Below are 27,303 nucleotides of genomic sequence, written 5' to 3'. Positions count from 1 at the left end.
TGCAGCATAAAACGTATGACCATTCGGTACAATGGTCTGAAAATCAAGACTATTACTTATTGGCTCTATAGCTCCTAAGTCGATTTGACAACCAATAGTTGTTATTTTCCCACTTGAAGACATTTTCAAGCCCCAACTTTTTTTAGGGAAGTTCTAAATTGGTATTATCTTTCAAATGCCGTTGGAATTTAACCTTTTCATTTTTTTGGCCTTCAAATGGGACATATTACCTTTAACATAGGGATGATTATGCCATAACGAGAGAGATATAATCAACTAAACTTGAATTTCCAAACTTTTTAAGAGATTTATTTGGGTTATACCGTTATTCCAACGACCAAGTCAAGGGCATATGTATATCATTCAAACGGGTCAAGCTCGCTATTCATAAGGACCATTATTCATAAGGACCGTATCTATAACGCGTGACAAAATAAATAGCGATCCTTTAAAGCCGGTATATGAATATCGGCCCTTATAAATATCGAGCAAACCATAGACAATTTACCTCGCTATCCATAAAGGACAGTCATTCATAAGGACCACCAATCATAAGGACCGCTATCCATGATAAATAAATAGCGTTTTTTTATAAATACTGGTCTTTATGAATAGCGAGCAGACCCCATTCGCGAAAATAAAACCCTCTGGAAAATAACAGCTTAAACAGTACCCTGCTTAATATAACTCACAATCATATGAGTCTGAGAAGACCCGCTCCAGATACGTGTTGAGGAACATGCCGCAAGGACCAAACCTCTTTTGCAGACCATCTTTGGAAGCGTTCTGATAAATCCTTGTTCTTCATAGTCCTTCCAAGTTCCAGGTTCATATGTTCATTAGTTGTTTGTTTATGGACAACCCTGCTTTATATAACTCGCGATCATGTTAATCTGATAAGATCCGCTCCAGATACGTGTTCAGGAACATTGCGAAAGGGTCCAACCTCTTCCGTAGACCACAGAACTCGGACCATCTTGGATAGAGCTCTGATAAATCCTTGTTTCTCATAGGATGTTCCTGCAATAAAAAAAATAAAAAAGAACATACATGATGATCATTTCAATATTGTTTATATACATGTATACCCGAGACGTTGTGTGTCCGGAAAGGTTGTGTATGCGCAAAGTTGATTTAATAAAGGAATTTGAAGACGTTTACATGTAATATTTCATAAATTTTACAGGGCTTATGTTGGACTGTACTAGTCATTTACATCTGGGACCAACCTTTAACGTCACCATCTGAAAGTCGTGATTCAGTTTCTAACTTGACTTGTTTTTATATTATGCCAGCGTTAGCCCCAGAATGTATTTTTTCTAACTTGAGAAAAGTACAACCCCTCATCAGTCGTAACATCTTTCAAAGGGTCTGAACTGAACTGCATGTACAATGCTAGGACGCAAAGGTTCCACATGCAGTTTACAATGGATACGCGCTGTGATACACCTGCAATACTCTTAAACGAGTACATTTTCCTACAAATACCCATTTTGACAGCCATTTTGGTTAAAGTTTCTTCTTGAGAGTCGACACGCGGGATACAATATATATCAAACAAATACTGACTGATTATTTGTTCAGGTCACGGTTAAAACTATAGTTCCTCAAAAATCTCAATACTGCACTTTGCCCCTCTACTTCGTCTCAGGGCACAGTACAGTCTTAACTAGATGGAACTTCGTCTGCGCGCAGTCGAAATGATGCCTCCGTCATAGAGCAATTTACAAACCAAAACAGAAGAAATTTTTCAAATTCAAGTTCAATTGTAATCCATTAACAGGTTCTCAGAATATCGTGATTACAAGCAATTTCTCATATACATATATGACCCTTTGATCTTTGACCTCATGACCCTAACATCTACTCAGTTCATTGGCTCCGCAAGATGTCCCGAGTTAAATAGTAATCCATCTGTCAGTTCTAATGAGAATGCGTTCACAAGCTATTTTTGCATACATAATGAGCCCATGACCTTTGACCTTTGACCTCATGACCCAAGAATCTACTCAGTTCATTGGCTCTGCAAGATACATACATGACCTAAGTTTGGCAGGAATCCATCAATCGGTTCTTGAGATAACGCGATCACAAGCTGTTTTTGCATACATAATGAGCCCTGTGACCTTTGACCTTTGACCTCGTGACCCCAAAATCTAATCAGTTCATCGGCTCTGCAAGATACATACATGACCAAAGTTTGGCAGGAATCCATCAATCGGTTCTTCAGATAACGCGATCACGAGCTGTTTTTGCATACATAATGAGCCCTGTGACCTTTGACCTTTGACCTCGTGACCCCAAAATCTAATCAGTTCATCGGCTCTGCAAGATACATACATGACCAAAGTTTGGCAGGAATCCATCAATCGGTTCTTCAGATAACGCGATCACGAGAACGGGACGTACGGACGTACGGACGTACGGACGGACGGACGGACAACCCGAAAACATAATGCCTCCGGCTACTTCGTAACGGAGGCATAAAAACACCTTGGGCAACAGTTTTAACTGGTCCCCTCAATGTAATTAATACTTATATATCGAGGGGTAAGTGACACAAAGACGTAACTCCATTTTGAGAGAAATTGGTTTATGTGTCACTGAGCACTTGGGCCTTAAGGAGTATTAAGTCTATGTTCCACTAGCCATCAATTTCAATGGGGTGTTAGGTGGAGTTAAGTCTGTGTGTTTCCTGGAAAGCCCACATTTTTATGCCTCCGTTACGAAGTAGCCGGAGGCATTATGTTTTCGGGTTGTCCGTCCGTCCGTCCGTACGTCCGTACGTCCGTACGTCCGTACGTCCGTCCGTCCGTACGTCCCGTTCTCGTGATCGCGTTATCTGAAGAACCGATTGATGGATCCCTGCCAAACTTTGGTCATGTATGTATCTTGCAGAGCCGATGAACTGATTAGATTTTGGGGTCACGAGGTCAAAGGTCAAGGGTCACAGGGGTCATTATGTATGCAAAAACAGCTTGTGATCGCGTTATCTGAAGAACTGATTGATGGATTGCTGCCAAACTTTGGTCATGTATGTATCTTGCAGAGCCGATGAACTGATTAGATTTTGGGGTCACGAGGTCAAAGGTCAAGGGTCACAGGGCTCATTATTTATGCAAAAACAGCTTGTGATCGCGTTATTTGAAGAACTGATTGATGGATTCCTGCCAAACTTTGGTCATGTATGTATCTTGCAAAGCCGATGAACTGATTAGATTTTGGGGTCAGTAGGTCAAAGGTCAAGGGTCACAGGGCTCATTATGTATGCAAAAATAGCTTGTGATCGCATTATCATTAGAACAGATTGATGGATTCCTACCAAACTTAGATCATGTATGTATCTTGCAGAGCCAATGAACTGAGTAGATTCTTGGGTCATGAGTTCAAAGTTCAAAGGTCATGGGCTCATTATGTATGCAAAAATAGCTTGTGAACGCATTCTCATTAGAACTGACAGATGGATTACTATTTAACTCAATACATCTTGCAGAGCCAATGAACTGAGTAGATTTTAGGGTCATGAGGTCAAAGATCAAAGGGTCATATATGTATATGAGAAATTGCTTGTAATCACGATATTCTGAGAACCTGTTAATGGATTACAATTGAACTTGAATTAAAAAAAAATTCTTCTGTTTTGGTTTGTAAAATTGCTCTTTGACGGAGGCATCATTTTCGACTGCGCGCAGTCGAAGTTCCATCTAGTTCAGAACATTTTGATATCAAATACTCATTTTGGCAAAATATAGAGTTACGTCTTTGTGTCACTGAACCCTTGATATTATTTCTTGTTCTTACCTTAGCCCAATGTGGTCGACCCCCTGCCCTTATTACAATGTCCTCATACACAGCCCAGTATTTCTTGTTCCATGTTGTTCTTCCATAAGGTCTGATAACAAAAGAAGACAAAAAGAAAGGTTACACATGCATGTAGGATGGGAGCTCTATTTTTGCACACATAGAATTTGACTTGAAATTGGCAAGGATTTTCTTTTACATTCCTCAAATGCTAAATCTGAAAGAGTGCCTCAACTGGCTTGCTTCGAATCATCTGATCATCGCGTCCAGTCGAGTGGTTGCGTTACACGACATTTCGCGATACGAAAACGGCAGATCATGTAAAGAGGCCGAGATCAACCATTCATCATGCAAAGCTCAGGCAAGCAGTAAAATCCAAACCCAAGACCCTTTGGTGCCAAGGTCTTGCCCTAAAACTCAAGGCTCGGATCGGCCTTCATATCCACCCCCCGAACCCACAAACATGATTGACCCAACAATGAAAACGGTCATCTTCATTTGAGAAGGATGATCAATTGGCTTAACCCTTCCAAGATTATATTTAGGGCTAAATTAATCACATATTGTTCTTCAAATTGGCTACAATAATATTTCTCTTGTATAGCTACATTGCTCAAACAACAATACCTTTATGTGTAATCTCTGATAACATTAAGCATTAACAAGAAAGTTGTTGAAATGTTGGAAAAATTGCCAATTTTGATAGAAAAACATTGACTTTGAATCTCTCAACGTGTTGCCAAATTAAGGATTGTAAAGTTTATTTTCCTTTTTAAAATACCTAGCGTCAAAACACAGCATAGTCATGAAACTAAAATGGATGTTGTGTGTGCAGAATTGTTTGCCCTTTCTTCTTGAATATGTGGCATATTTGTTAGGGCTATGAATCAGAAGTTATTGAGCCAAACCACATAATGTGGAATGATAGTTGCAAAAGGGTTCAATTCAATTCGTTTTTATTTCATTTCCAACAGAAAGATAGACAAAGGCAGCGCGTAACAGCTGCACTACTAAAGCTATCATATGCTGCATTATTGTAGAGCGCTTAGAGACTTCTGATAAAGTAAGTGTTAGGCGCTATATAAGCACTAAAATTATTATTACAGATATTATTACAGAGTATTAAGTATATATTCATTTTTTTCTTGGTAACTATACAAATACACTTTACACATACCGGTAATAAAATTATTACAAGAAATTCAGAAAATGGGGGGATCCACCTTTTGAATTCATGAATGATATTATGCAGTTGTGAGTCGGTCAAAGGAGGTGCACACCCTCTTATTTGTTGTTTGTTTGATCTGTTTGATCCTATGTTTGACCTCATGTATGTTTGATCTCACTCTTGTTTTTATTATTATATATGCATGATTTATTGAATAAAGAACAGATGTATAAGTTGTGTGTTTATTATAAGTTTTGGTAAATAATTTTTTAGACAGACTATGGTGCGCTTAGAGACACCAGTATTAAGCGCCTAATAAATATTGTGTATTATTATTATTATCCACTAAAAAGCAGTGCTTGTAGTTTGTGGATCCCCCAGAAAAAAATTAATTGTTTCAATACACTGCATACCTAAAATGAATGATGTTGATGTAGCAGGTCTCTCTCCCACTGGCCGGGCTAAGCATGATGTCATCCGCCTTGGTGAATCGGACCTCCGTCGGCAAGTGAGCGTAGAATCGTCCAGTATCGACGTGATGCCTCAGCTCTCTAAGAACCTCCCCCGTCTTGTTTCTGGGGTGCAATCAAGAGAGAAGACAAGGATAAACTAGACTGATTATTTACTCGCAGACAGCAGACAAACAACAAATGAGTATTATGTTTGTCTTTTCTGAATACCAAACCATTTAGAAAGTAAACAGGTTTCCTTGCATAATTTGAATACTGGGACACTGCTAATGTTTAAATTTCACAGATAGGACATACGTAACATAGTCATAATTCCTGCAAAGTTCTACAGAATTTGATGTTGGCTGCAAATGGGACATAGTACCTTTAAACGGGCATTCAAATTCGTTTACATACAATCCAAAGAAGACTATCAGTCTTGCCAATTCATTCCCCAGTCAATCACATGCTTTGAAGAAACAGTCCCTCCCCTCAAAAAAAATAAAATAAACTAACAAATTTAACATTGGGAATACATAAATTGGAAAATAAATAATTCAATCAATAACTCAATTATTCAATTAATCCATAAATGAACCAATAAATTGATTAATCACTCAATAATTTTTTTTTTTTAATCCACAAAAAATGTCAACTCCCAAATAGTACTCTCATATAGTACTTCTACTCCCAAATAGTACTCCCAAATAGTACTTTTTCAGAGCAACCTTGTAATAGTTGAAATAATTCTTGGCACGTGACGAGCTCTCAACCAATCAAAAACCAATACATTTTTTATGCAGGATATTTTTTTAAAAATATCGGTGTTGCCAAGTTACAAATGGAAAACTGAACGATCAAAAATATTATCTTGGAATAGCCCAATCTGTCACGTGTTGCATGAAGAGACAATTAGTGTTTGAAATAATTCTTGTCAAGTGACGAGCTCTCAACCAATCAAAAACCAAATTTTTTTAATGCAGGATATAAAAAAAAATATTGGTGTTGCCAATTTACAAATAGAAAACTGAACGATCAAAAAGATTACCTTGGAATAGCCCATTCTGTCACGTGTTGCTTGAAGAGACAATTAGTGTTTGAAATAATTCTTGTCAAGTGACGAGCTCTCAACCAATCAAAAACCAAATTTTTTTAATGCAGGATATAAAAAAAAATATTGGTGTTGCCAATTTACAAATAGAAAACTGAACGATCAAAAAGATTACCTTGGAATAGCCCATTCTGTCACGTGTTGCTTGAAGAGACAATCAAAGTTGAATACCTTGTGACCGATGTCAACCCTTTCTTTCGGTAGCGATGCGAAGATTAAGAAATATAATCTGTTGATCCATGGGACAAGAGAAGGTACGAACTCACTGAAATGAAGAGAAAAAAAGAAATGAATGAAAAAGAAAGAAATGAATCATCTTTATTGGCATGATCAAGATCAATATAGCCCTGTGTGGACACGATGCAGTGAAAACCATCAACAAAAGAACAAACAGAGGAAGCGCGATAGCTCAGTCGGTAGAGCAGTAATCCGGTGACCCGGGTTCAAAATCAAGGCGATGCGCTAGTGCCCTTTGGTAAGGCATTAATCCTCATTACCAGGTCCCTCGGAGAGGACCTAAAGCCGTCGGCCGTCTGGTTGCTTAATTACAAGCATTTATGCTTTCTTGGCAGTCGGGTAAAATAACAACCACCACCACCACCAACAACAAAAGCACCTGCTGCAGAATATGAGTGAATTGGGACTTTTAGATTTACACGACGAGAACGTGGACAGCCACGTGTGACATCCTTTTAAGGTAATGTGACGTCCTTTTAAGGCACTGCCGGGCACAGCCCAGTGCCTTAACACAATGTCAGACGTGGCAGTCCACGCTCTCGTCGTGTAAATCTAAATGTCCCTAATGAATAACATGAGGCACTTTTGTGAAGGTGTACACACACAAAAAATAACTGTGTGTACCCATGATTCCTTAAAGGGACATGGTAACATTGTTCAGATGAGAGAAAATGGTGCAAAGGCAATGACTTCAATCCTAGATGTACAATTAAAGATAATCTGAAATTTTGAGTGAAAACAGACCATTATTATTGATAATGATAATAACAATTGGGAAAAACCGATCTGATCGATTCCTAAATTCTCCCAGGTATATTATTATAATGAAGTTAAATTTTAGGTGAATGTAAATTGTCACAAAGCAATGAATTGGCTCTTTATACCATTCCAAACATGTAAGTGTTGAAGATTTTAAAAGGCCTGTTTTATGTCATTTTCATGGAAAACGGTTGGGATAATTCAAAAAATTGGTTGGGAGAATTTACTGTCAGAGGGAGTTACACATTGACGCCTTTAAAGAAAAACATAAATATCTTTGTGGTTTGAGAATTATTTCAGGATTTTTTGCATGTTAGAGGATCAGTACAGTAGCAGAAATATAATAAGTAACATTTCATACAAAAATTAGGCAGTTTTTTTCATCAACCTTCAACAATATTACCGGTTCATTTTAACATGCCCGGTGACCTTTGTGTTATGAATGACATAAAAATGTGAATCATTTTGTTTTGAAGTGGAAATATTTAGCTTCTGGATTTTTTCTTTGGATGCTTTCTTCGCGTCTGCTAGGTCAATCATTTGCCACCAATTGATGAAAGGATTGCTTTGTGCACACAATGACTTTGTCTTCATATTGTAATATAAAATGCCACAATGAGATCTTCTACTAAAGGCTTCAGAAAGTTAAGAAAATTAGGATTTTGATTAAACATAAATCAAAAACTCCATCTGATCTGAAAACTTACACCTCAGATTAACTTCTTTTCGAGCATCAGGCTTTAATTGGAATGATGCCTAAGATCTGTGGGACAACATGAATGCCGTAAACTATAGATATATAGGAACTAGAAAGAGAATCATAACTTTTAGTAAATTACCTGACCCAAAATGAGAACTCAAGAGCGTAGTAACCCACGAACTTGTCCCAAAACCATGACGATATCCTTTCTGTGATTCTCTTCTCGGTTCGGTTGACCTTTGACACCATGACCATATCTGTGTGGGGATACCACATAAAACGGAAATGCTCACAGCTCTCCACATTGGAATCCAAATTATCTAGGACCTGTTTAAAGGAAATGTCAGAAAAAACATCACTGATTATCAATACTACTTGTATTTTAGATGCTGCTTGTAAGTATCTGCTTGCATGGTGATGTAGATATACAGTAGGCTTGCGGATGCACCATGTGAGAGAGAGAGAGGGAGGATTGAGGAGTCCTGAAAAGGACTCTCTGTAATCTTTTTTGAGGGTGTGTAGTCCTGAAAAGGACTGTTGGTGTAGTCTTGAAAAAGACTGTTGGTTATCTTTCTTAGCTTATAGTTCTAAGGAGAACTATAGCGCTTGGAGAGGATGGGTGGCGGGAGTGGCTCATAACACTCAATCTTCCCCCTCTCTCACATGGTGCATCCGCAAGCCTACTGTATTCTTGTATTTTATATGTCATAAATGGTAAAACCAATAAGGAAATTTTTCTACTCGGATTCAAGATTATAATCATAAAAATTCCCACTTCCTCTCCTCATCAACATCGTCGTCACCAACATCATCATCATAGCTGTCATCACCATCACCATTACCATTTTCATCATCATCATCAAAATCCTCCACCTCAATTTTCCTTATCCCCATAATCATCAGCATTCTGAATAATCTCTATAACAATCAGCATCATCACCACCACTATCATTATCCATATCATTGAATCACCATCATAGCCATCATGATCACCAATACCATCATCATCCTCCTCACCATGTTGTTTAGGCCTAACCATCATCGTCACCGTCATCATCATATTACTACCAACATATCACCATCAGCATCACCATCATCATAACTTACATCATCCAATGTTGTAGAAGTCTGAATCTCATGAAGCCTGAAGGCTGGTTCACACTGGATAGTTACTGTGAGAATAATACCGAGTGCTCCTAACCCGCATAATGCAGCGTTGAAAACGTCTGGGTTCTTAGAGTCTGAACAAGGCAGGACTTCTGCGCTTCCGGTCAAAAGCTCCAAGCTGACAATCTGAAGAGCAGAAGAAAATGAGGTGTATTACTTCCAAGACAGCTTGAAGGGGACTTTCATTAATACTGAAGTAGGTTTGAATCAATTACATCAACAAATGACATACAAAGAGTTACCTAACTTCTACAACAATTTACTTTGCTTCAAAGAATTTTGTAAAGATACACTCTTACTTGATAAAGGAACCGTGCCTCCTTTTCATATTTGTTTCCCTCTTCAACATTCTAATCAAATGGTGAGCATAACACCAGGCCTTTAGGCAAAGGAAAACTGTCGACATAGCTGTAATTTTCTGTTGTCATCAAAAGCAAAAGTATAATTTCACAATATGATAAAGTCTATAAAATTTTTCTTATCCCCCTAAAAAAAAAAAAACAACACCTTTTTCCTTATACCAGTAATAATAATCTTACACCACACCATTCAATACGAATCTAAACGTACCTATTAACAATTCAATATACAGCTGCAGTACATTTACATAATTCAATAATCCAGGGGATTTATATGATTCTGGATATCGATTGTGCCTGGAAACCTGTAAGTGGTTTTCTTATTGTTTACCGTTGTTGCCATGATACCGTGATTGTACCCCGTCCCGTGGGTACCAGTTGAAATAGCGCCAGCTATTGTTTGCTCAGAGATAGCTCCAAGTCTGTGGGATGCAGGAAAAAATAAATAAAGAAGGAACTCTTACAGTAATACTACAAAATAGGAAAGGTATATATGGGTTTTCCTCTAAATCTATGTTGATTCTTGGTAGATCGTTTAGTATCTCAACAAGTATTTTGAACGTCACATCTGGGACCCGTTTCACAAAGCCTTTTTTCAATGACAGATGACAAATACCAGTGACAAATCTGCTGATAACCAATCAGAAGCAAGGATTTCAGTAGCTTTTAACAAAAACTGTCATTTGTCACTGATGAAAAGTTCTGTGAAACACCCCCCTGGTGTAAGGAGAACATCACCTCATCTATTTTATTATCTATTTATTTTCTTTTTTAATCAATTTGAATTTCAAAATCAAAACAATTTATGGTGCTCTAGCATTTCAAGGATTAATTCCTGCCAGGCACCCATTTACTTCAGTTGGGTCGAGTGTGGCGAATGCAGATTGATGTATTGCCGAAGGGCATTATTGCCACGGTAGGATTCGAACCGCAAATCATGAGATCCACAGTCCGGTGATATCCACTAGACCATGACACCTCAACATGAAAGGGGTACTGTACAAGGAGAACCTTTTGTGACATGAACTTTCACAAAGTGTAAAAAAAAAACATAGTTGTGTTTCATTTATTTCATGGCATGGCAGATGGGGGATGCTGGAGAGAAGAAACATAGAGTGTCATCACGGTGTGAAAGTCAGTAACCCCTTGTAAGAGGTGAAATTGCCGACTTTAAAGGGACTGGGTAACTTTGTCTCAGATTCTCTAAAACAAAATCCCAGATTTAGCTCATGCTGCAATGATAATTATAAACCTTTAGTGAGAAAATTACTATACAATGTTGTGGGGAAATGGATAGGGAAATGCAAAGCATTATATAAGGCCTATTTGTCATAGAACTGAAGACTAATCTTAGTAATTGCCAACACCTGTTATTGGATAAACACCTGAACAGTATTGAATTCCCCATGAGAGGCCTCTCCTATGCAGGCACGTAGCCGGGGGGGGGGGACACAGGGGAGGGGGGCACATGCCCCCCAAAAAAAAATTTCAAAGATCGTTTGAAAAAAATTTATCATGAAAACAAAAGCCTTATACTTTTTACTTCACACATTCTTCATAACTTTATTTCATTATGCCTTTAACTTCATTTCACCTACAAGCCACAAGACTTTTTTTCAAGATGGCACCACTACCTTCAAAGTCTGAGTGAAGGCAGCATTGCTTCCAAAATATCCAGACAATACTCTCGAGTAGTGAAGGAAAATTGGGCATACATAACCCAGATTTTAAAAATAATCATTTTCCTTGCAAGACAGGGAATAGCATGGAGGGGTAGTAACGAGAGTGTGGACTCACTTAATCAAGGGAACTTTTTAGAACTGTGTTCTCTGATCGCTGATGCCAATCCTGCTTTCGGTGAAAGAATCAAAGCGATGCCTCTCAATGCTACTTATCTCAGCGCCGAAATTCAAAATGAGCTCCTGAACATGACAGCGGAAATAATTCGGGAACAAATTGCGGAGGAGGTGAACTCTGCAGGATTGGCCACAATCATTGTGAATGAGAGTAGACGTTTTAAAGAAAGAACAAATCAGCATTTGCTTGCGATACCGAATACAAAGAAGCAGTGGGACATATCTTGCATGAGGAATTCTGAGACTTTCATGAAGCAGATAATCTTGATGCCAAGTCACTTTCCAACCAGATATTGCGAGAAGTTGGTAAGCTTGGCCTGAGAAATTTTGACATTGTGGGCCAGTGCTATGATGGTGCGAGTGTTATGTCTAGACATCTGAATGGAGTACAAGCACGACTGAAAGAACATGTTTCGAACACCCAGTATGTCCACTGTCATGCGCACAGGCTTAATCTGGTCCTTGTGGATATCTGTAAAAACGTGAGTTCTGCCGGCGAGTTTTTTGTCTTGTTGGAAGCGTTGTACATCTTCATGACCCGTTCCCTCGTCCATAAAGTTTTTGTGGACTACCAGCAACGAGCCAAGTGTCGAGTTAAAGAACTCGTCCGACTGAGTGACACGCGGTGGGTTTGTCGTTACCAGTCGCTTTCTACTTTGAAGACGCGGTATAGTTATGTACTTGAAGTCTTGGAGCACTTCTGCGACTCACAAGAATCGAAACGAGATCCGAAACCTCAAGGACTTCTCAATCAAGCGATAAGCGTTTCATTCGTCACTCACTTGGAAGTGTTGATGACATTGCTGTCTCACTCCCAGGCACTCAGTAAGACCTTACAAGCCAGTGACGCCAACTTAGTGAATGCTGTGACAATGATCAACTCTGTGATCAGTTGTCGAGGAAACACGGGCATCTGGGTGGCCTGATTTAGTGCAAGATATCACTCGGATTTGTGAGGACAACAACATCCCTACAGTGCCGCAACCAAAGTGAAGCAACAAACCTTTGAGGATAGTTTCCTCATGGCTTCAACTGGTCATCGGAGTCAATCAGAGGCTGAGTCAAGCGCTGAGTTCCTTGATGACTTTCGTGTCAACATCTTTCTCCCTATACTGGATGCATTCAAATCTGAAATGACCAGGCGTTTCTCTGCATCCAACATTGCAATCATGCAAGGTATTGACGCGCTACTGACACCCTCCTCTGTCAACTTCCTCAAATTCTCTGCCGTCGGACCCTTTGTTGAACTATACACAGATTCTCTGGATGTGGACGTTCAGCTACTGAAGGCTGTAATGGCAATGGCCAGACAAATCATCAGCAATAAACAGAAGGACTCCAGCACCCCCGATTCGTCTAGAAGGCACAATGCAAATAGCTTTTCCAGCATGGAAAAGTTGATACCCTCGGCTAGTTTACCCAATCTGCGGAAAACGACCCAGTTGGCTTTGACATTACCGGTTTCTTTGGCTGTATTGGAGAGAAGTTTCTCTGCAATGAAGTATATCAAGAACTATTTACGGAGTACAATGAGAAATCAACGCCTCTCTGATCTTGGAGTTATTTATGTGTCCGGTGAAAGAAGTAAGGAGTTACAAACTAATCCAGTGGAGGTGGTGAAGAAGTTTTCGCAGCGGGAACAGACAACAAGGATTCAACTCTTCTGAGCGGAAACACAAAGATATACGAACAGGTGAGATCGTATTTTCTTTTCCATCACTGTATACCATCATATTGGCAAAGGTAGCTAAGGAAACTCACTGTCAAAATGGGAGATGACGTGGTACCACCTGACCACTGTGGTACTTATATAAAAGATGTCAGGAAGAAATTCCTACTCATATAATATAGTTGCCGTGCATTTGTACAGATCAGATACATGCTTGAATGAGCTGATTGTGATTTTGAAGTTCCGTTTTTATGATAAAATGACATCCCGATTAGAGTGAATTTATGTCAAAAAATTCACCATTTTGCATCTTCATCCTTTTAAATAGGCACAAAATTTCCAAAGGGAAGGGAGACACCCCTCCTCTTGGACTCCTCCCCAGGACGTTGATCAATTACATGTATGTGCCCCCCTCCCCCCCCCCCCCCTCCCCCAACATCAAACTCTGGCTACGGCCCTGCTCCTATGCGTCTTTCATTAATGATGATGATGAACCTTAATTGCAAGACTCAACCACATGCAAAATTTACAAACATTTCATACGTGTGAAAATTGCTGATTGTACATTTTAATACTTACAGACTAAGAGCGAGTCCGTATCTTGGAAGAATATCTGTATTGAGCTTCTCCAGTTGGACACCGGCTTCTACTCGAATCTGATGTTTATCAACATCGACCTGTGGGAGAAAAGTTTTTCAATTCAATTTCTATTTCACCAAAGCAATTAAAAAATAGCATACATGTACATACCGGTACATATAATTATACGCAGTACATTATACTTAAAGTGACTTGGTAACATTGTTGAAGGTTGATGAAAAAACTTTGGGGTTTTCTTTCTCAAAATGTTTGCTCGGCACGTTTTCCAAGACCTCCGGCCGAGCTATTTTTCAAGATGGCCTCAAAATATAAGCAGACAGGGACTCTAATTACCGTAATTAACGGTGTATAAACCGCACCTTTTTGCCGCCGAAAAAAATTAAAAGTCGGGGGTGCGGTTTATACACATTTTTTTTAAAGATTCGATTTATGCCCCTCCACCTGGCGCTATGCCTGGCAATGTCTCCCAGCTCAGTAATGGATGTGTTGACTCACCACTCGGAAACTAGAACAATCGAATTTGTCTGTCATCTTGGTTTGAAAGTAATCTTTCTGATAGATAAAAATATGTAGTTTATAATAATAATTCCTCAAATTTTTCTTCTATTACACGGCGTACCACAAGGTTCTATCTTAGGTCCTCTACTGTTTTTTAATTTACATTAATGATCTTACACATTCAGCTGCACCTCGCAGTTAAATGAAAGGCCTTCCCGCGTGGGTTTTTTTATCACGGACCTGGCTTGCTGCCGACAAAGTCGGCCAAAAAAAGAGGGGTGCAGTTAATACACAAGGGCGGTTTATACACCGTTAATTCGGTATGATGATTTTTTTTTTTTTTTTTTTATATTTTATTGATTTTTTGATTTTTTCTTTTTTCTTTTTCCGCCTAAATTTTGAATTTATAGAACACAAATTGTTTCTTTTGAGAGAATACAAGAGAATTGACAGGGACCTTTCTTTGCTGCTGCTTACCGATAGAACTTTGTTGATGTGTTTCATGTTGATCATGTATCCAGTCGTACATGCAATGTCGGAGGGGGAGTGTCTGCTGCCACATACCTTCACCCTTTTGCCTTCTGTGCGTGCTCGCTCAACAATCTACAAACAGGAAATGAGAACAAAAGAGCTATGTTTCATGTAAAATGGCGCCTGACCAGAATACTCACCAGGGAGCAGAACATGTGCACTATATTGTGCAGATTAAGGATGAATCCAATAGACGGATGAAGTGTGACGTCATCAAAAATCTATTTTTTGAATTTCTCAATTTTTTTCTTTCTGGTTCATAACGTTATGAGCCAGAGCAATATAACACTGAGTTCCTAAAGGAAATCTACTTATTCAGATGGTCATATCTCAGCCAATACTTAACATATTCAATTGGTTTCAAATGAAGAAGAAGAAAAAAATATTTTGATGATGTCACAGCTTCGGTACTCTATGACCAAGGTAATAATAATTATAATGTAAAGCGCTTTATAGAAACGTGGTAAATATGAGAAAGAGCAATGTTTGATCAGATTTGATTTGATAATTTGATTGATTTATTGATCGATTGTAAAATGGCTAATAGCCAGAATACTCCCCAGGGAGCGGAGCAAGTGCATTATCATGTGTAGATTACCAATTGAATCCAATGACAGAGGTACTCAAAATTATAATGTAAAGCGCTAAGAAACGTAGTAAAAATGAGAAAGAGCTATGTTTGATGTGATTTGATTTGATAGTTTGACTGATTGATTGATTGTAAAATGGTGCCTGGCCAGAATTCTCCCCAGGGAGCGGAGCAAGTGCACTATCATGTGCAGATTAACAACTGAATCCAATGACCAAGGTAATACTAATTATAGAAATGTAGTATTAAGCGCTTACTATTATTATTGATTGACTGCTAAATCATCTTTGAAATATTTTATTCATTTATCATCTTTTCACCATGATAATGATATAAGGGGGGGGGGGGGGGGGGGGGGGGGGGGGGGGGGGGTTTTCACAATGACTAAGATCGACTTTAAGTTGGACTGTTTGCTCTCACCATTTACTGGCATTGGTCTCTCAAGGGATGTATAAATCATGGTCACAAATCTAGACTACAGAATTTACATATTTTGATAATTCATTATTGAAGGAAAACAAATTATCTAAAGATCAAAATGGTGAGAGCAACCAGTGGCATAAATAACCTGCCATAATAGTTACATGTACATGTAAGTCCAAGTTATAGTTTGTATGAAACAACCCCAAGGAATACTCAATGTACATGCACGTGACTCGGCACTCTGAATTTACAGAGGCAGTTGAACAGGTGTGCCTTTGTACCAAATTACAAATTTGCACACTCAGTCATGCGGTGATTCCATTTCCATAATGTAAACAAAGGTAGTGCATGTGTCTTTGTGAAGTGCCTTGGTACAAATTATTTCACCCACCTGTTGCGAATAATTGTATTTCAATTAAGGCTGCGACGGGTAGTCGAATGCTCGAGTACCCACACGATTAACAACTACTCGGGTACGATTTCTCGTACCCGAATATTCGGCAGCAAAAAAAAAAAAAAAAATTTAAAATTTTTTTTTTAAAAAGTAAAAAGGCCAGGCCCACGCTTACCCGTGCCTGGGAGAGCGGCAGCCACTGGCATGGTACCGTCGGTAAAAGTGTTTCCCAACTCAAGCGCTGTCAAACTCACCTTTCAGAAACTGGGACCAAATGTCCAGATTTCTGTTTGGACTTGGAGGAAAATGAATTATTCTGCCATCTTTGGTTTTTAAAACAGCATTATTTACTGTTATTATTCTTATTAAATCGGCGCCTTCAACTGCAACTCAAAGTAAAGTTGCATGCAGTTTTGGCGAGGGATCTGGGAAACTGCCGAGTGGTATGGTAGTGGGAAAAAAAATTAAAAAATTAAAAAAATCAAAAATCAAAAATCAAAAAATTAAAAAAAAAAAAAAATCAATTTTTTTTTTAAAAATTCAAAAAAATTCAAAAATACTCAAAAAAATTATAAAAAACAAGGCGTCCAAATATTCAAGTATTCGCTTGTGAGCCTGGGAGTGTACTCGGGTACTTCATTACACTGTTGTGCACAGCCTTAATTTCAATAGTCAGAATGCGAATTGCATGCACATTATCTTTTGCATAGTCTGCTCCATACGATAGGATGGCTAGAGTGTATAAGCATAAAGCTTGATATGCTTCATTACTCTTTAGTTTTAGTGGATAAACTGACCTGGGTAAGTTCTGATGTGTCCTGTGGTTCAAAGTAGCGCTCAGGCTTGCAGAAGAATGTCTCGGCCCAGTTTCGAAAGATGTAGCCCTCCATGGTAGTTTCAATCTGAATGGTAAATGAAGAAAAAATGCCAGATCTTTTTCATTCCATCTCCTCATTGTTCATACATATATTGCCCAATGTTCAAAGGAAGACCCGTGCCTAGGCTGGTAAAAAGTTGTCATTTAACCAATTAGTCAAACGCAAGTTACTTTAATATCAATTGCAAGTTTGCAGTCTCCTAGTCCTATCTCTTGTGTACATGTACATAGCATATCTGCCAACAATTGAAAATAAGAATTAAGAATTTTTAGCACGATATACCTTCAAAATCAAGAAATCGCACTTGAAGCGGCAGTGTAACTGGCAATACGCGGTAATTCTGTACCAAAAAGCGAGCACAAGTTCGCTGCTCAATCATGCAGCCTTTCAATGTACAAAATATGTGAACTCTCAAATTGCGGCACATGACAAAACAAGCTCACTTTAGCTTTAGCACCCATGAATTATTTTCTTATTTTTTTATAAGATAGGGTCTAGGCTACAGAAATTACCAAAAAGCTGCCTCTTTTGGAGCCAGAAGTCCTACTTCTTTTGAACTTCAAAGGAAACCTAAACCCAAATAATAAGTGTAGGTATTCTGAAAAATGAGATGTATTCCTGCCCTTTGATGTACAATATTCCTTACGAAAATGTACAAGATATATTATAAATGAAGATATTCTTTGCATGATGTGATGCCTTTCAGCATAACATGGGCGCAGCCATTTTCTTGAAAATGTGACGTACCTGTTAAAGTTGTACATGTATCAGGCACCAAGCTTTAGTTGGAAAGAAGGTTTAAATCAATAACGAAACCTTTACTTTTCGATAAACAAAATAATAAATGAGATGATAGAAATTATATTAGGTGAAAAATAAATAACAGGGGCACAATTGTAGCAAAATTAATTTATAAATACTACACTATATCAGTTGAAAAATCCATTTCATTTATGAGAAATCTTCACCCCAGAAGAGCACTTAGTTATGCAATTTGCGTTCTGGCAATTATAGTTCAAAGGATAATAGCACATGTCTGGGAAGATTGATAACGACTTCGCATAGTACGTCAAATTATCAATTATCGAAACAACGTCTCCTCCTCCGAGTCCTCTCTCACTTCCTTTTAAGGTTCTTTCTTTTCCCCTCATCACAAAGTCCCTCAGGGACTGTACTTTAATGTAAGCCCTTTTAGAAGTCAGACGAAAACACACAATTAACTCCTCCTCCTCCTCCATGAGACATCATGCCATGGTCATGGCAATGATTGCTGGCCAGCCTGCAGCCTGGGGCCCGTTCCTAAAAACTGTCATAAGTCTAACTTCTTGACTAAATCAGCGTTAGTGAGTTACATGTAGATGTCCGATACATGTTTCACGAAGCCCTCTTTGCCAAGATCAACGACAACATCCTGACTAAGTAGTTGTGACGCCTCTGACACCGTCGTATCTCTGTCATAACTTTTTAGTCGATGGGCAGCGCCATCACATGTCATTTATTGGGTAGACTATGGCTGGCAAAATAGGACAATAAATCCTCCAACTATGATTTTTCTACACATTCACTTAAACAGTGAGTTATCATTTTTTTGTATTTAAAGGCACACTGTCCTACTTGTAGCTACTTGCTCCCTCTATATATAGAAAACTTTCCCAATCGGTGCCTGTTGGTCCCCCATGATCCTCTTTTTCTTATGTTAAATGAGAGCTGAGTTAATGAGATAGCCACCTGTCACACTGACCTCGCTGGCTCACTGGGTGGTCTAATCCTTTCTAGCTGAAGTAGTAAAGCCTGCCTTTAATAATCTTATAAAATTGTTTATATTTAAGGATTTTCCCACTTAAATAAACTGATTATACACCTTTATTTCCACATTGTAAAATCCTCGAAGGGATGGGTAATCTGCCATGGCAGGCAAGCCATAGTTTGAAGCATATTCTTTAGTTTTCAGACCCATATTGGCTGCTTTCGAGATAAATTCTATCTTTAAATGTGTACATTGTAAAATGAATAGTTTAAAACATGTGTTTTAACCTTTGGAATGTTGAAGTTTTGTCATTTAAATAATTTACTGATGCCGAGACATTGGAAAAAACTTTCAAAACATTGTATTTTTACTAAGAATAATTTAAGGGTGTATTTTTATAAACTATCAAATGAAAATATCAGGGGAGGAACCATCTCCAGAACAAAAATGATTCACCGATCATGTAAAGAAACACAATTCTATTTTACAAGTAGACTCTAGAAGGTCTACTTCTAATGTCTAATCTACACAAATTTGGAATCATATTGCATCTCTTATTTCTTGGTATCATTTTCAATCTTTTTTATTACTAATTCATTTAAATAATTGCATTTTCCCTAGATCTAATAGACTATTACTTTTGTAATAATCTGGTGGTATTGCGACTAAAGCTAAGTCAGTGTAGTCTCGGCTCCTCTTCTCGCCGATAGTAATCTAGTAAGCTCTTCATGAAACGGTTTAGGAAGATCACAGACATCTTTGTAGTTGGCGGATAAAGTTATGACTGTCTTGTCGTTGGTTTCTAGGAACGAGCCCCTGTCTCCCAGCTGCACCCAGGCCAGGCTAGATCCAGTCACAGCTCGGGCACACTCCAGCAAAGCATAGAGAGTCCATGCTAATGCGTATGGACCTCTAGCACTGCATGTATGTGGTATGCACGGGGTGGATTTTTTCCACTTTTAATATCATAAAATGTAAGACAAATACAACATAACATAGGTTATGTTATATTTGTCTTACATTTTACAACAGTTAAGTATGTTAATTAAATGTTAGTATAGAAATAAAAAAATGTAAACTCACTTTTAAAGCACTTTTTTCTCCTTCTGATACAGACACGGCTCAACGATGCCCTCCTCTTGCTTGCAATAACATCAAAATTGCGCACTTTGCGGACACCACACTGAAACGCGATCTAAAGCTCTTACGCAATATCTGACGAGTAGCTGTCTTATCTCGCAGACGTTTTCATTTATTGCTTTATCGCAGGTTCAAAGCACCTAGGCCTCTTATTCCGTACCAGAACAAATTTAAACAGCGCCATCTTTTGGTAGAAAATTTCACATGCTAATGACAACGAAGAGTGGGCGAGTGTTTTAGTGGGAGAGCACATCAATTAATAATTTACCAAATAACCAACCTCTTACTGAACACACCCACACACATAAAAAATCGTTTACATACAAGTTTCGGAAAAGATGAAAAAAGATAAAGCATTAGACCCTTGGTTTCTCCAGTAGATTTATATATTCATAATATGTTTTATACATTACAAATATTTATTTTTTTTCTTCATATTTTTGTAGCGAATAGTGAACGTGCTGTTATAGTTGACAATATGTAAAATAGTCTAGAGTTGTGCATAAGTTTTTGTTGTTGATTTTCAGTTGCTGATGAAATCTTGCGTTCAATTCATTATGTGTTTGCTGCCAACGAACCTTTCTGTAGTAAGATGCATACATGTTTTTTTTTCTTTCTTTCAATGTTTTAGTTGTAAAAAGTTGTAGAAATGATTGTCCGTTACAACCATGTTACCATCATATTGAATTGATGCCAGGAGTAGGCGAACAGACAACAAAATAACACGTCGTTGATAACGTTAAAGTTCTGATTATTTTATGCACCATTATGTCGGATCGTACAGTAAAGCAACGTAATACAAAGTCTTGGGAAATTTTGAAAATTGGGTGGATAGGGAATCTTTACAATTTTGTTATATTTGGATGCCCCTGTGGATGTATTATAAGCACTAAAAAAAATTAGCCCCTAAAACACTTCTGATTTTGAGAAAAATTGAATATAAAAATTTACCGGTGCTCCCGGTAAATTTTGATAAATTTGAAATAGCGCCTATGGCCGTACAATATTAGCTGCGACCATGAAAATCTCAGAATATGTAGTTGTGATATATAATTTCCAAGCGGGAATAGCTAATCGGTCGATTTTAGTCAAGAAACATTGTTTCATAGCTAAATTAATATCTTGACCTTGAGAGGGAGCTATATAACATAAAGAGTTTATTATTTATAATTTCATAACTTTAGACTCGATTTTAACCGCGACAACGATTAATGAATATTGTAAGAACGCATATGCTTTAAATATGTTAATTTGAACCAAATTCATGACCCCATACCAAAACTTTGTAATACCTTTAACAGTCGAGAGTCGTGATGAGAAGTGGGTATATAATTATTATGAGAATTGTAAGAGAGATGAAATATCGATGGGCAATACTAACAACAAAGAGGCATTCGCCTAATTATATCCATGCCGGACCAAAAGGCAGACCGCATTATGTTTATATCACGACCTAGCCAAGTACTAGTAGGGACTTTTAGATTGAGTGGACGAGAACACGACGAACGCCGACTGATCATGCGTGTTGACGTACTCAACTGCCCATGTTGACTACAATTAGAAATATTTTAGATTGCTTTCGACGATATACATGCATGCAGGAAGTAACACTATGAACATAACAGACAAAGAAAGAGGACAAAATATACAGTTCCTCATTCTACCCTCAACAATAGGCCATTTTCGTAATGTAACCAAATTTAATGCGTAGGTCTTTGTGAAGTGCACAATACAAATTATTTCATTCACCTGATAGGAATAATAGTATTTCAATAGTCAGAATGCAACTGCATATATTAAGTGTTGCTAGGTAGGTCAAGCCATAATGTTTGTCAAACCTGGCAACAATGATGTATGCAGTTAGGATTCTGCAGTCTATTGAAATACTATTATTCTTATCAGGTGAATGAAATAGTTTGTATTGAGGCACTTCACAAAGACCTATGCATTCAATTTGGTTACATTACGAAAATGGCATATTGCTGTGGTAGAACATCCCTTCACTGCTATTATGTAAAAATGTGTTTAACAGGTGAATAGCAGGGAAGGGATGTTCCTTTGTCTACCTGGGGAACTGTATATTGTATGCGCACGCGGCATATATACTAGTACCGTACTAGATTTAGGAAAATCAAGGTTGACGCATTCTCGATCGCTGACTGAGACGACGTGACGCATGCGCAGTGCCTTAAAATGACGTCACACGTTGCAGTCAAAGCTGTCAACGTGCAAATATAAAAGTCCCTATTATCACGTTTATGACGACGGCTTGGGTGGGTCGGTGATAAAAATAACGAGTTGAAGGCCTTGTGGTCAGATGTTTCGTATCAGGACAATTACCCCTATAGGATGATTACCACCAACCTTAAAAATTACCCCTAGGACAACCACCACGTTGCGAAATTTTCAGCCCGATTTCAAAATGTTAACCCCCCCCCCCCCTTGAAAAAATCATGCGTACGCCACTGCCCGTGTCTATAAAGCTATATCAGATTATAACAAATGTACGTTTTCAATATTTTCAATATTTTTTGTCTTCATTCTTTTAAATACGTGGTTATTATCTATTCTTTATTTTATTTTCATTTTGTTAAATGTATTTTCTAATAAAATTGAAAATTCCTTTAACACATTTTTTGTATATGATCCAAGGATAATTCTTGAATGATTAGTTATTTCATGAGGATACCAATTAATTTGTATTTTACCTGTTTATATGCTTGTGTATTTATCTATTTTGTTTTGCTGCTGTTATTTTTTTTATTTTTACCAAACAGGGCTTCATGGAAGACCATCAAATTGGTAATAATGTGCGACGTACCCATTATCAGAAATAAATAAATACAACCACTAAAACTTTACACTCTTTGTTTGTCTATATAGAATCAAGTTTCTTTCCTCGGAATATTTATCATGGAGAAATTATGGAGATAGTCCATAAATAAAGTAATGGGAAATGAAAAGTCGCTATCGTACTTATTTTATTCATATATACTATTAAATGATTTACGTGTTCTTTTATTACCGGGTGGGCAAAAAAATAATAATCTAGAAATCAGAGATAAATTCTTTCCGAAACGTCATAACCGTAATGAAAAATGATGACAAAATGTATGGTGAAAATAATAGTCTTTATGTTACAGTTTAGAATAATGCTAGCCATACACGTCACGAATTGTTCATTTCAAGAAGACTTATTGTTGAAGTTAATAAAGCATTATGCATGTTCATGAGAGCTTTTACAGTCCGATGTACATGATTGTAAAGCAAATTATTGAACATTATACTCTCCTTATCTCAGAAATAATGACGCTTGACAAAGGGATTTGCCCAGGGGTCTCGGTCAAATATAAATTGATGGCTGCATTCGCATGCGTAACCAAAAAAAAAGGCCTATAAGCTTCTTCTTTTTTATAGATTGGACGCGGTATTTTTTGGATCCCGACTCCGAATTGAAATCTAGTCTGGAATCTGGTTGTCTATAAGTTTCGGTTACGTCAGCTTGCTAATGTAAAAACACATATTAAAGAAGACCATTTTGTTTGTATACTAGATAAAAGGCAAAAAATACGTGTTCAAAATGTGGATGCTTTCATGTACATGTTGTAATTTGTTGCAATAAGTAAGGTTTTAATGGTATTGACTGGTGTGCTTTGTCTGTGGAAAAAAAGAGAAAGCAATTTTTTTTTTTTTTAAACACAAGTCACCAACTGATGGGTGTCATTGACATAGGGTATTTTTGTACATGTGTTCCTCAGGTATTTACATTTATATTTTTGTTTCTATAGTAGAATAGAAACTGTTCATTGTATTTGTGTACTTTTTGTAAACACTATGTACAAAATAGATCAAATTTGAAATGTAAATGTTTTTTTTCCTTCAAAAAAGTGTGACGGTGTATTAAACACATTTGGAAGTCTACACGTTGATGTTTTGGCTTCTCTATAGAAATAAATGTTTACATTGTGAATTTTCCATCACAACTGAGCGCAATTTGATTTATTTTACATTGTCAACAACTTAAATGGTGATCCCTATCGCACTTCAAAATGCTCAAGGGTTTCTCTCTCTCTCTCTCTCTCTCTCTCTCGCTCTCACCCTCTCTCTACCTCTTGATATTGCTTTATCGATTGCTCTCCTCTCAGCCTTGGTCAGTAACCTGGTGAACACACATTCTATTTTTTAAATATCATGTGGTTGTTTATACCAGCCATTATGATACCAGAACTGATATATCAGTTGGCATATAATATAATCATCACCAACTAAAGACAGTAAACAAAGGAGTCGGAAAAATCATGATCAATCCATTCGGATTCGCAAATGAACACTGACGCTAACCAAATATAACTGCCCCACCACCTGACAAATTATTATGTCCCATCATTTAAAATAGACAAAAGCCATTTAACCCTCCAATATGAATATCAATACAATACAAGAAGGTGGTTTGCAAACACCGGCCCCCTTCGAAAAAGAAACTAGTCCTGATCAAGGTCAAGTCGTTGCTTCGACCGAAGTGATTCAAGAACCGTTATTGTAAACTGTTGCTTGTAAAGTTCAAAAAAAAAAATCTTACCTCTTTTCATAATATGATTGTTTCTAATTTTTAAAAAAAATTAGAAAGATAAAACTTATACAAGTACATGTTACTTCTCTGAAATTTATTGGTCGATTACAGATAGATTGTTCAGTAAATTCGAGAAGATAATACAATCTTACCCTTCACGATGCGACTTAAAAATATATGGGATTTTCTTTAAAGTAGCGAAATAATTTATTATATTGTTTAAACTGAGAGGAAGCTTATTTGGATATTTGTTGGTGTTTTGAAAGTTACTTCATTTTTCATTCAATGCACACAAAATATAACAGAACGATAACATAATACATCGCGGCGGCAAAACCGAATTGCCATTATCTTACAATGAAAACGGTATTCAGCATTTACAACAATAACAAATACACCACAACAATTAAAAAATCACATTTCATTAATTTTCCTCATTACCCATATTGTTTCGTATAACAAAAATGACATGTGATTCGATATTGTACATGATAATGCGAATATGAGATAACTTATTTACTCCCTGACCAACTTTTTAAAAATGTGACATGAGCTCATTCTTGTATTACGATACACACACAAATCATACATTTACATATAGGCCTACTAGTATGTATATAAATAACTTAGAAAGCATGACTAGTTAATGTTAATGATAATAATGATAATATCTATAAGTTACGCTCTCACACAAGACACAGCGCTTCACATGCATGATGCTATAAAGGTTTGAAAAATACTGCTTCAAGTGCTTCTTCAAGTGTCTAGACAAGTGCGAGTGCTGTACGGATGTTCCGGGGCAGTTGATTCCAGAGGGTATGTGGAAAAGAGAGCTGTCAGTTGCTGAGTACGTGCATGATAGATCTGTCAGGAATTACAATTTTTAATAATTTTCATCATTGCTCAGTTTAGTTTACTTTACTTTCTTAATTCAATGACAAATAAAAGTCAAACAAAATAATAAACACTGTACGAATTTGGAAGAAATAAATAACAAATCTACTAATTTATGAGAAAGTTACGATTATGAGAGAGAAAAAAATGAGAAGAAGGGACGATTATGCAACAGAATATACAGTGCACTCAAATTAGGAATTCACTGGATAGATAGGCTGTGACAGGCGCGTACACAGGGGGGGTGTTTGGGGGTTAAACCCCCCCCCCTTTGGTAATTTTTTTCGTGTAAACCCCCCCTAAATTTCTCTAAACCCCCCCCCCCTTTTGGATTTTATTTTTTATTTTTATTTTTATTTTATTTAAAAAAAAAAAAAAAAAAAAAAATTCCCATGGTTGACCTAAAAAAGCTGACCTTACCCCCCCCCCCCAACGGAGCAAAATGTCAAATTTTCACATTTCGAGACCAAAAAAAAAAAAAAAAAATGTGTCCTCTTACCCCCCCCCCCCCCCCCCCCCCCCCCCCCAAGTGTCTCAAGAGTGTCTCTTTTTACATAGGGAAAGTGACCCTTTTTACATAGGAATAGTGCCCCTTTTCCTTGTAATAAGTAAACTTTCCCTTCCAGTGATAACTGAGTGCCCCCTTTCCTTTCTCTACAATATGCGCCCCTAATTCAAAGTAAGTTAGAGACAGAGCAACTGTTTCTTTAATTTATTTGATTGTTCGCACTGTAATGGTAGCTAGGGTAAAAATGGGGTAATAATAAATGCGCCTCGGAATAGAATTTCAAGATAGACTATAGAAATGCCGATTATTATTATTATTGAGACCCCACAATTCTTAAATTGAATATTATACTTTGGAATTATATAGTAATGCTCCGCCACCCCTGTCGGCTCAGTTGGGCTAAATGATATTTATGACTTCTTTCCCTATCCTGAAAGAATTATGATTTTAAAAAGTCATTAATTTCTTTACAAATTCTATTTTAATGTACTTATTACGAATTGCTCAAAGTGCTTTCGGGGACAGATCTGTCGTAAACGGCGCTATTTGACAAAAAGCAACGCTGCAGAGTCATGTATACGTATTTAATACCAAACTCTAAAAACGCTCGTACGCAATAGCCTACCGCTGAGCTAGTGTACACAACCGATCGCGTCCATATTATATTCGGACGTAGCGGCCGTAAAAATAAGGGTCATAAAATCCGAAAATGGCGCACGTTAGCTGAATTGCGGATGGGCTATAAGCAAACAAGTAGGCCAGATGTCTGGAAACCAAGGAAATTTACACAAACGAAACTTGTAAGTTCCATTGTTTATTTATTAGTGATGGGTTATATCCCATGTAATTGATTATAAGTGCTTTTAACAGCATCGTACTGTAGTATTATAGTAAAGTTGCGTTAATGTACTGGTGCCAGTGTTGCCTGTTTTACTACACAGTCAGGATAGTGATGCTCCTATGTGTGCTCGGGCAGCGGGGAGGGCAGCGGAGCCGGAGCCTTGGCTTGAGCTCCCCGTACCGTGCCGACCACCGCAAATGCACCGGGCATGCATGTGACTAAATAAATACATTTTAAAAAGCATTGGGAAACCGGGAAAATGCTAAACAGAACTCACTTTCAAATATTAAAGCTCTTGCACGTCTTAATGGGATATCCGGATGCAGGTAAAGTGATTCTAAAACCGAACCACGATCAATTGGTAGGCACGAGTAGAAAAGTTGTTTTCTAAACCATGTACCAGCAGCTTCAGTA

The 27,303-nt window shown here is 37.6% G+C and overlaps 1 protein-coding gene across 1 annotated transcript; it reads right to left on the bottom strand.

Moving 5' to 3' along the window:
- Window positions 1–167: 167 nt before the first annotated feature.
- LOC764246 (L-gulonolactone oxidase) lies at window positions 168–27,303 on the bottom strand. Its single transcript, XM_030992799.1, has 11 exons — window positions 27,167–27,303; window positions 17,109–17,213; window positions 14,852–14,977; window positions 13,856–13,953; window positions 10,083–10,173; window positions 9,333–9,518; window positions 8,365–8,552; window positions 6,645–6,794; window positions 5,383–5,544; window positions 3,802–3,892; window positions 168–1,020 (listed from the first exon to the last, which is right to left on the bottom strand). The coding sequence occupies exons 2-11, from the start codon at window positions 17,199–17,201 to the stop codon at window positions 889–891; spliced, it is 1,317 nt and encodes a 438-aa protein (XP_030848659.1). The 5' UTR covers window positions 17,202–17,213; window positions 27,167–27,303; the 3' UTR covers window positions 168–888.

Source organism: Strongylocentrotus purpuratus, unplaced genomic scaffold (genome assembly GCF_000002235.5).
Source record: "Strongylocentrotus purpuratus isolate Spur 01 unplaced genomic scaffold, Spur_5.0 spur5_scaffold_20, whole genome shotgun sequence".
In the NCBI taxonomy this organism is placed as follows: Eukaryota; Metazoa; Echinodermata; class Echinoidea; order Camarodonta; family Strongylocentrotidae; genus Strongylocentrotus; species Strongylocentrotus purpuratus.
This window is presented reverse-complemented; position numbering and strand designations above follow the sequence as displayed.

What these genes read in the sequence shown, in the direction of transcription:
- LOC764246 (XM_030992799.1), bottom strand. Translation starts at nt 17,201, where the DNA reads ATGGAGGGCTACATCTTTCGAAACTGGGCCGAGACATTCTTCTGCAAG. An exon ending in ACATCAACAAAGTTCTATCG is followed by an intron (nt 13,954 to 14,851) that starts GTAAGCAGCAGC and finishes TTTCTCCCACAG; the next exon opens with GTCGATGTTGATAAACATCA. An exon ending in ACGGTATCATGGCAACAACG is followed by an intron (nt 9,519 to 10,082) that starts GTAAACAATAAG and finishes TCTGCTCTTCAG; the next exon opens with ATTGTCAGCTTGGAGCTTTT.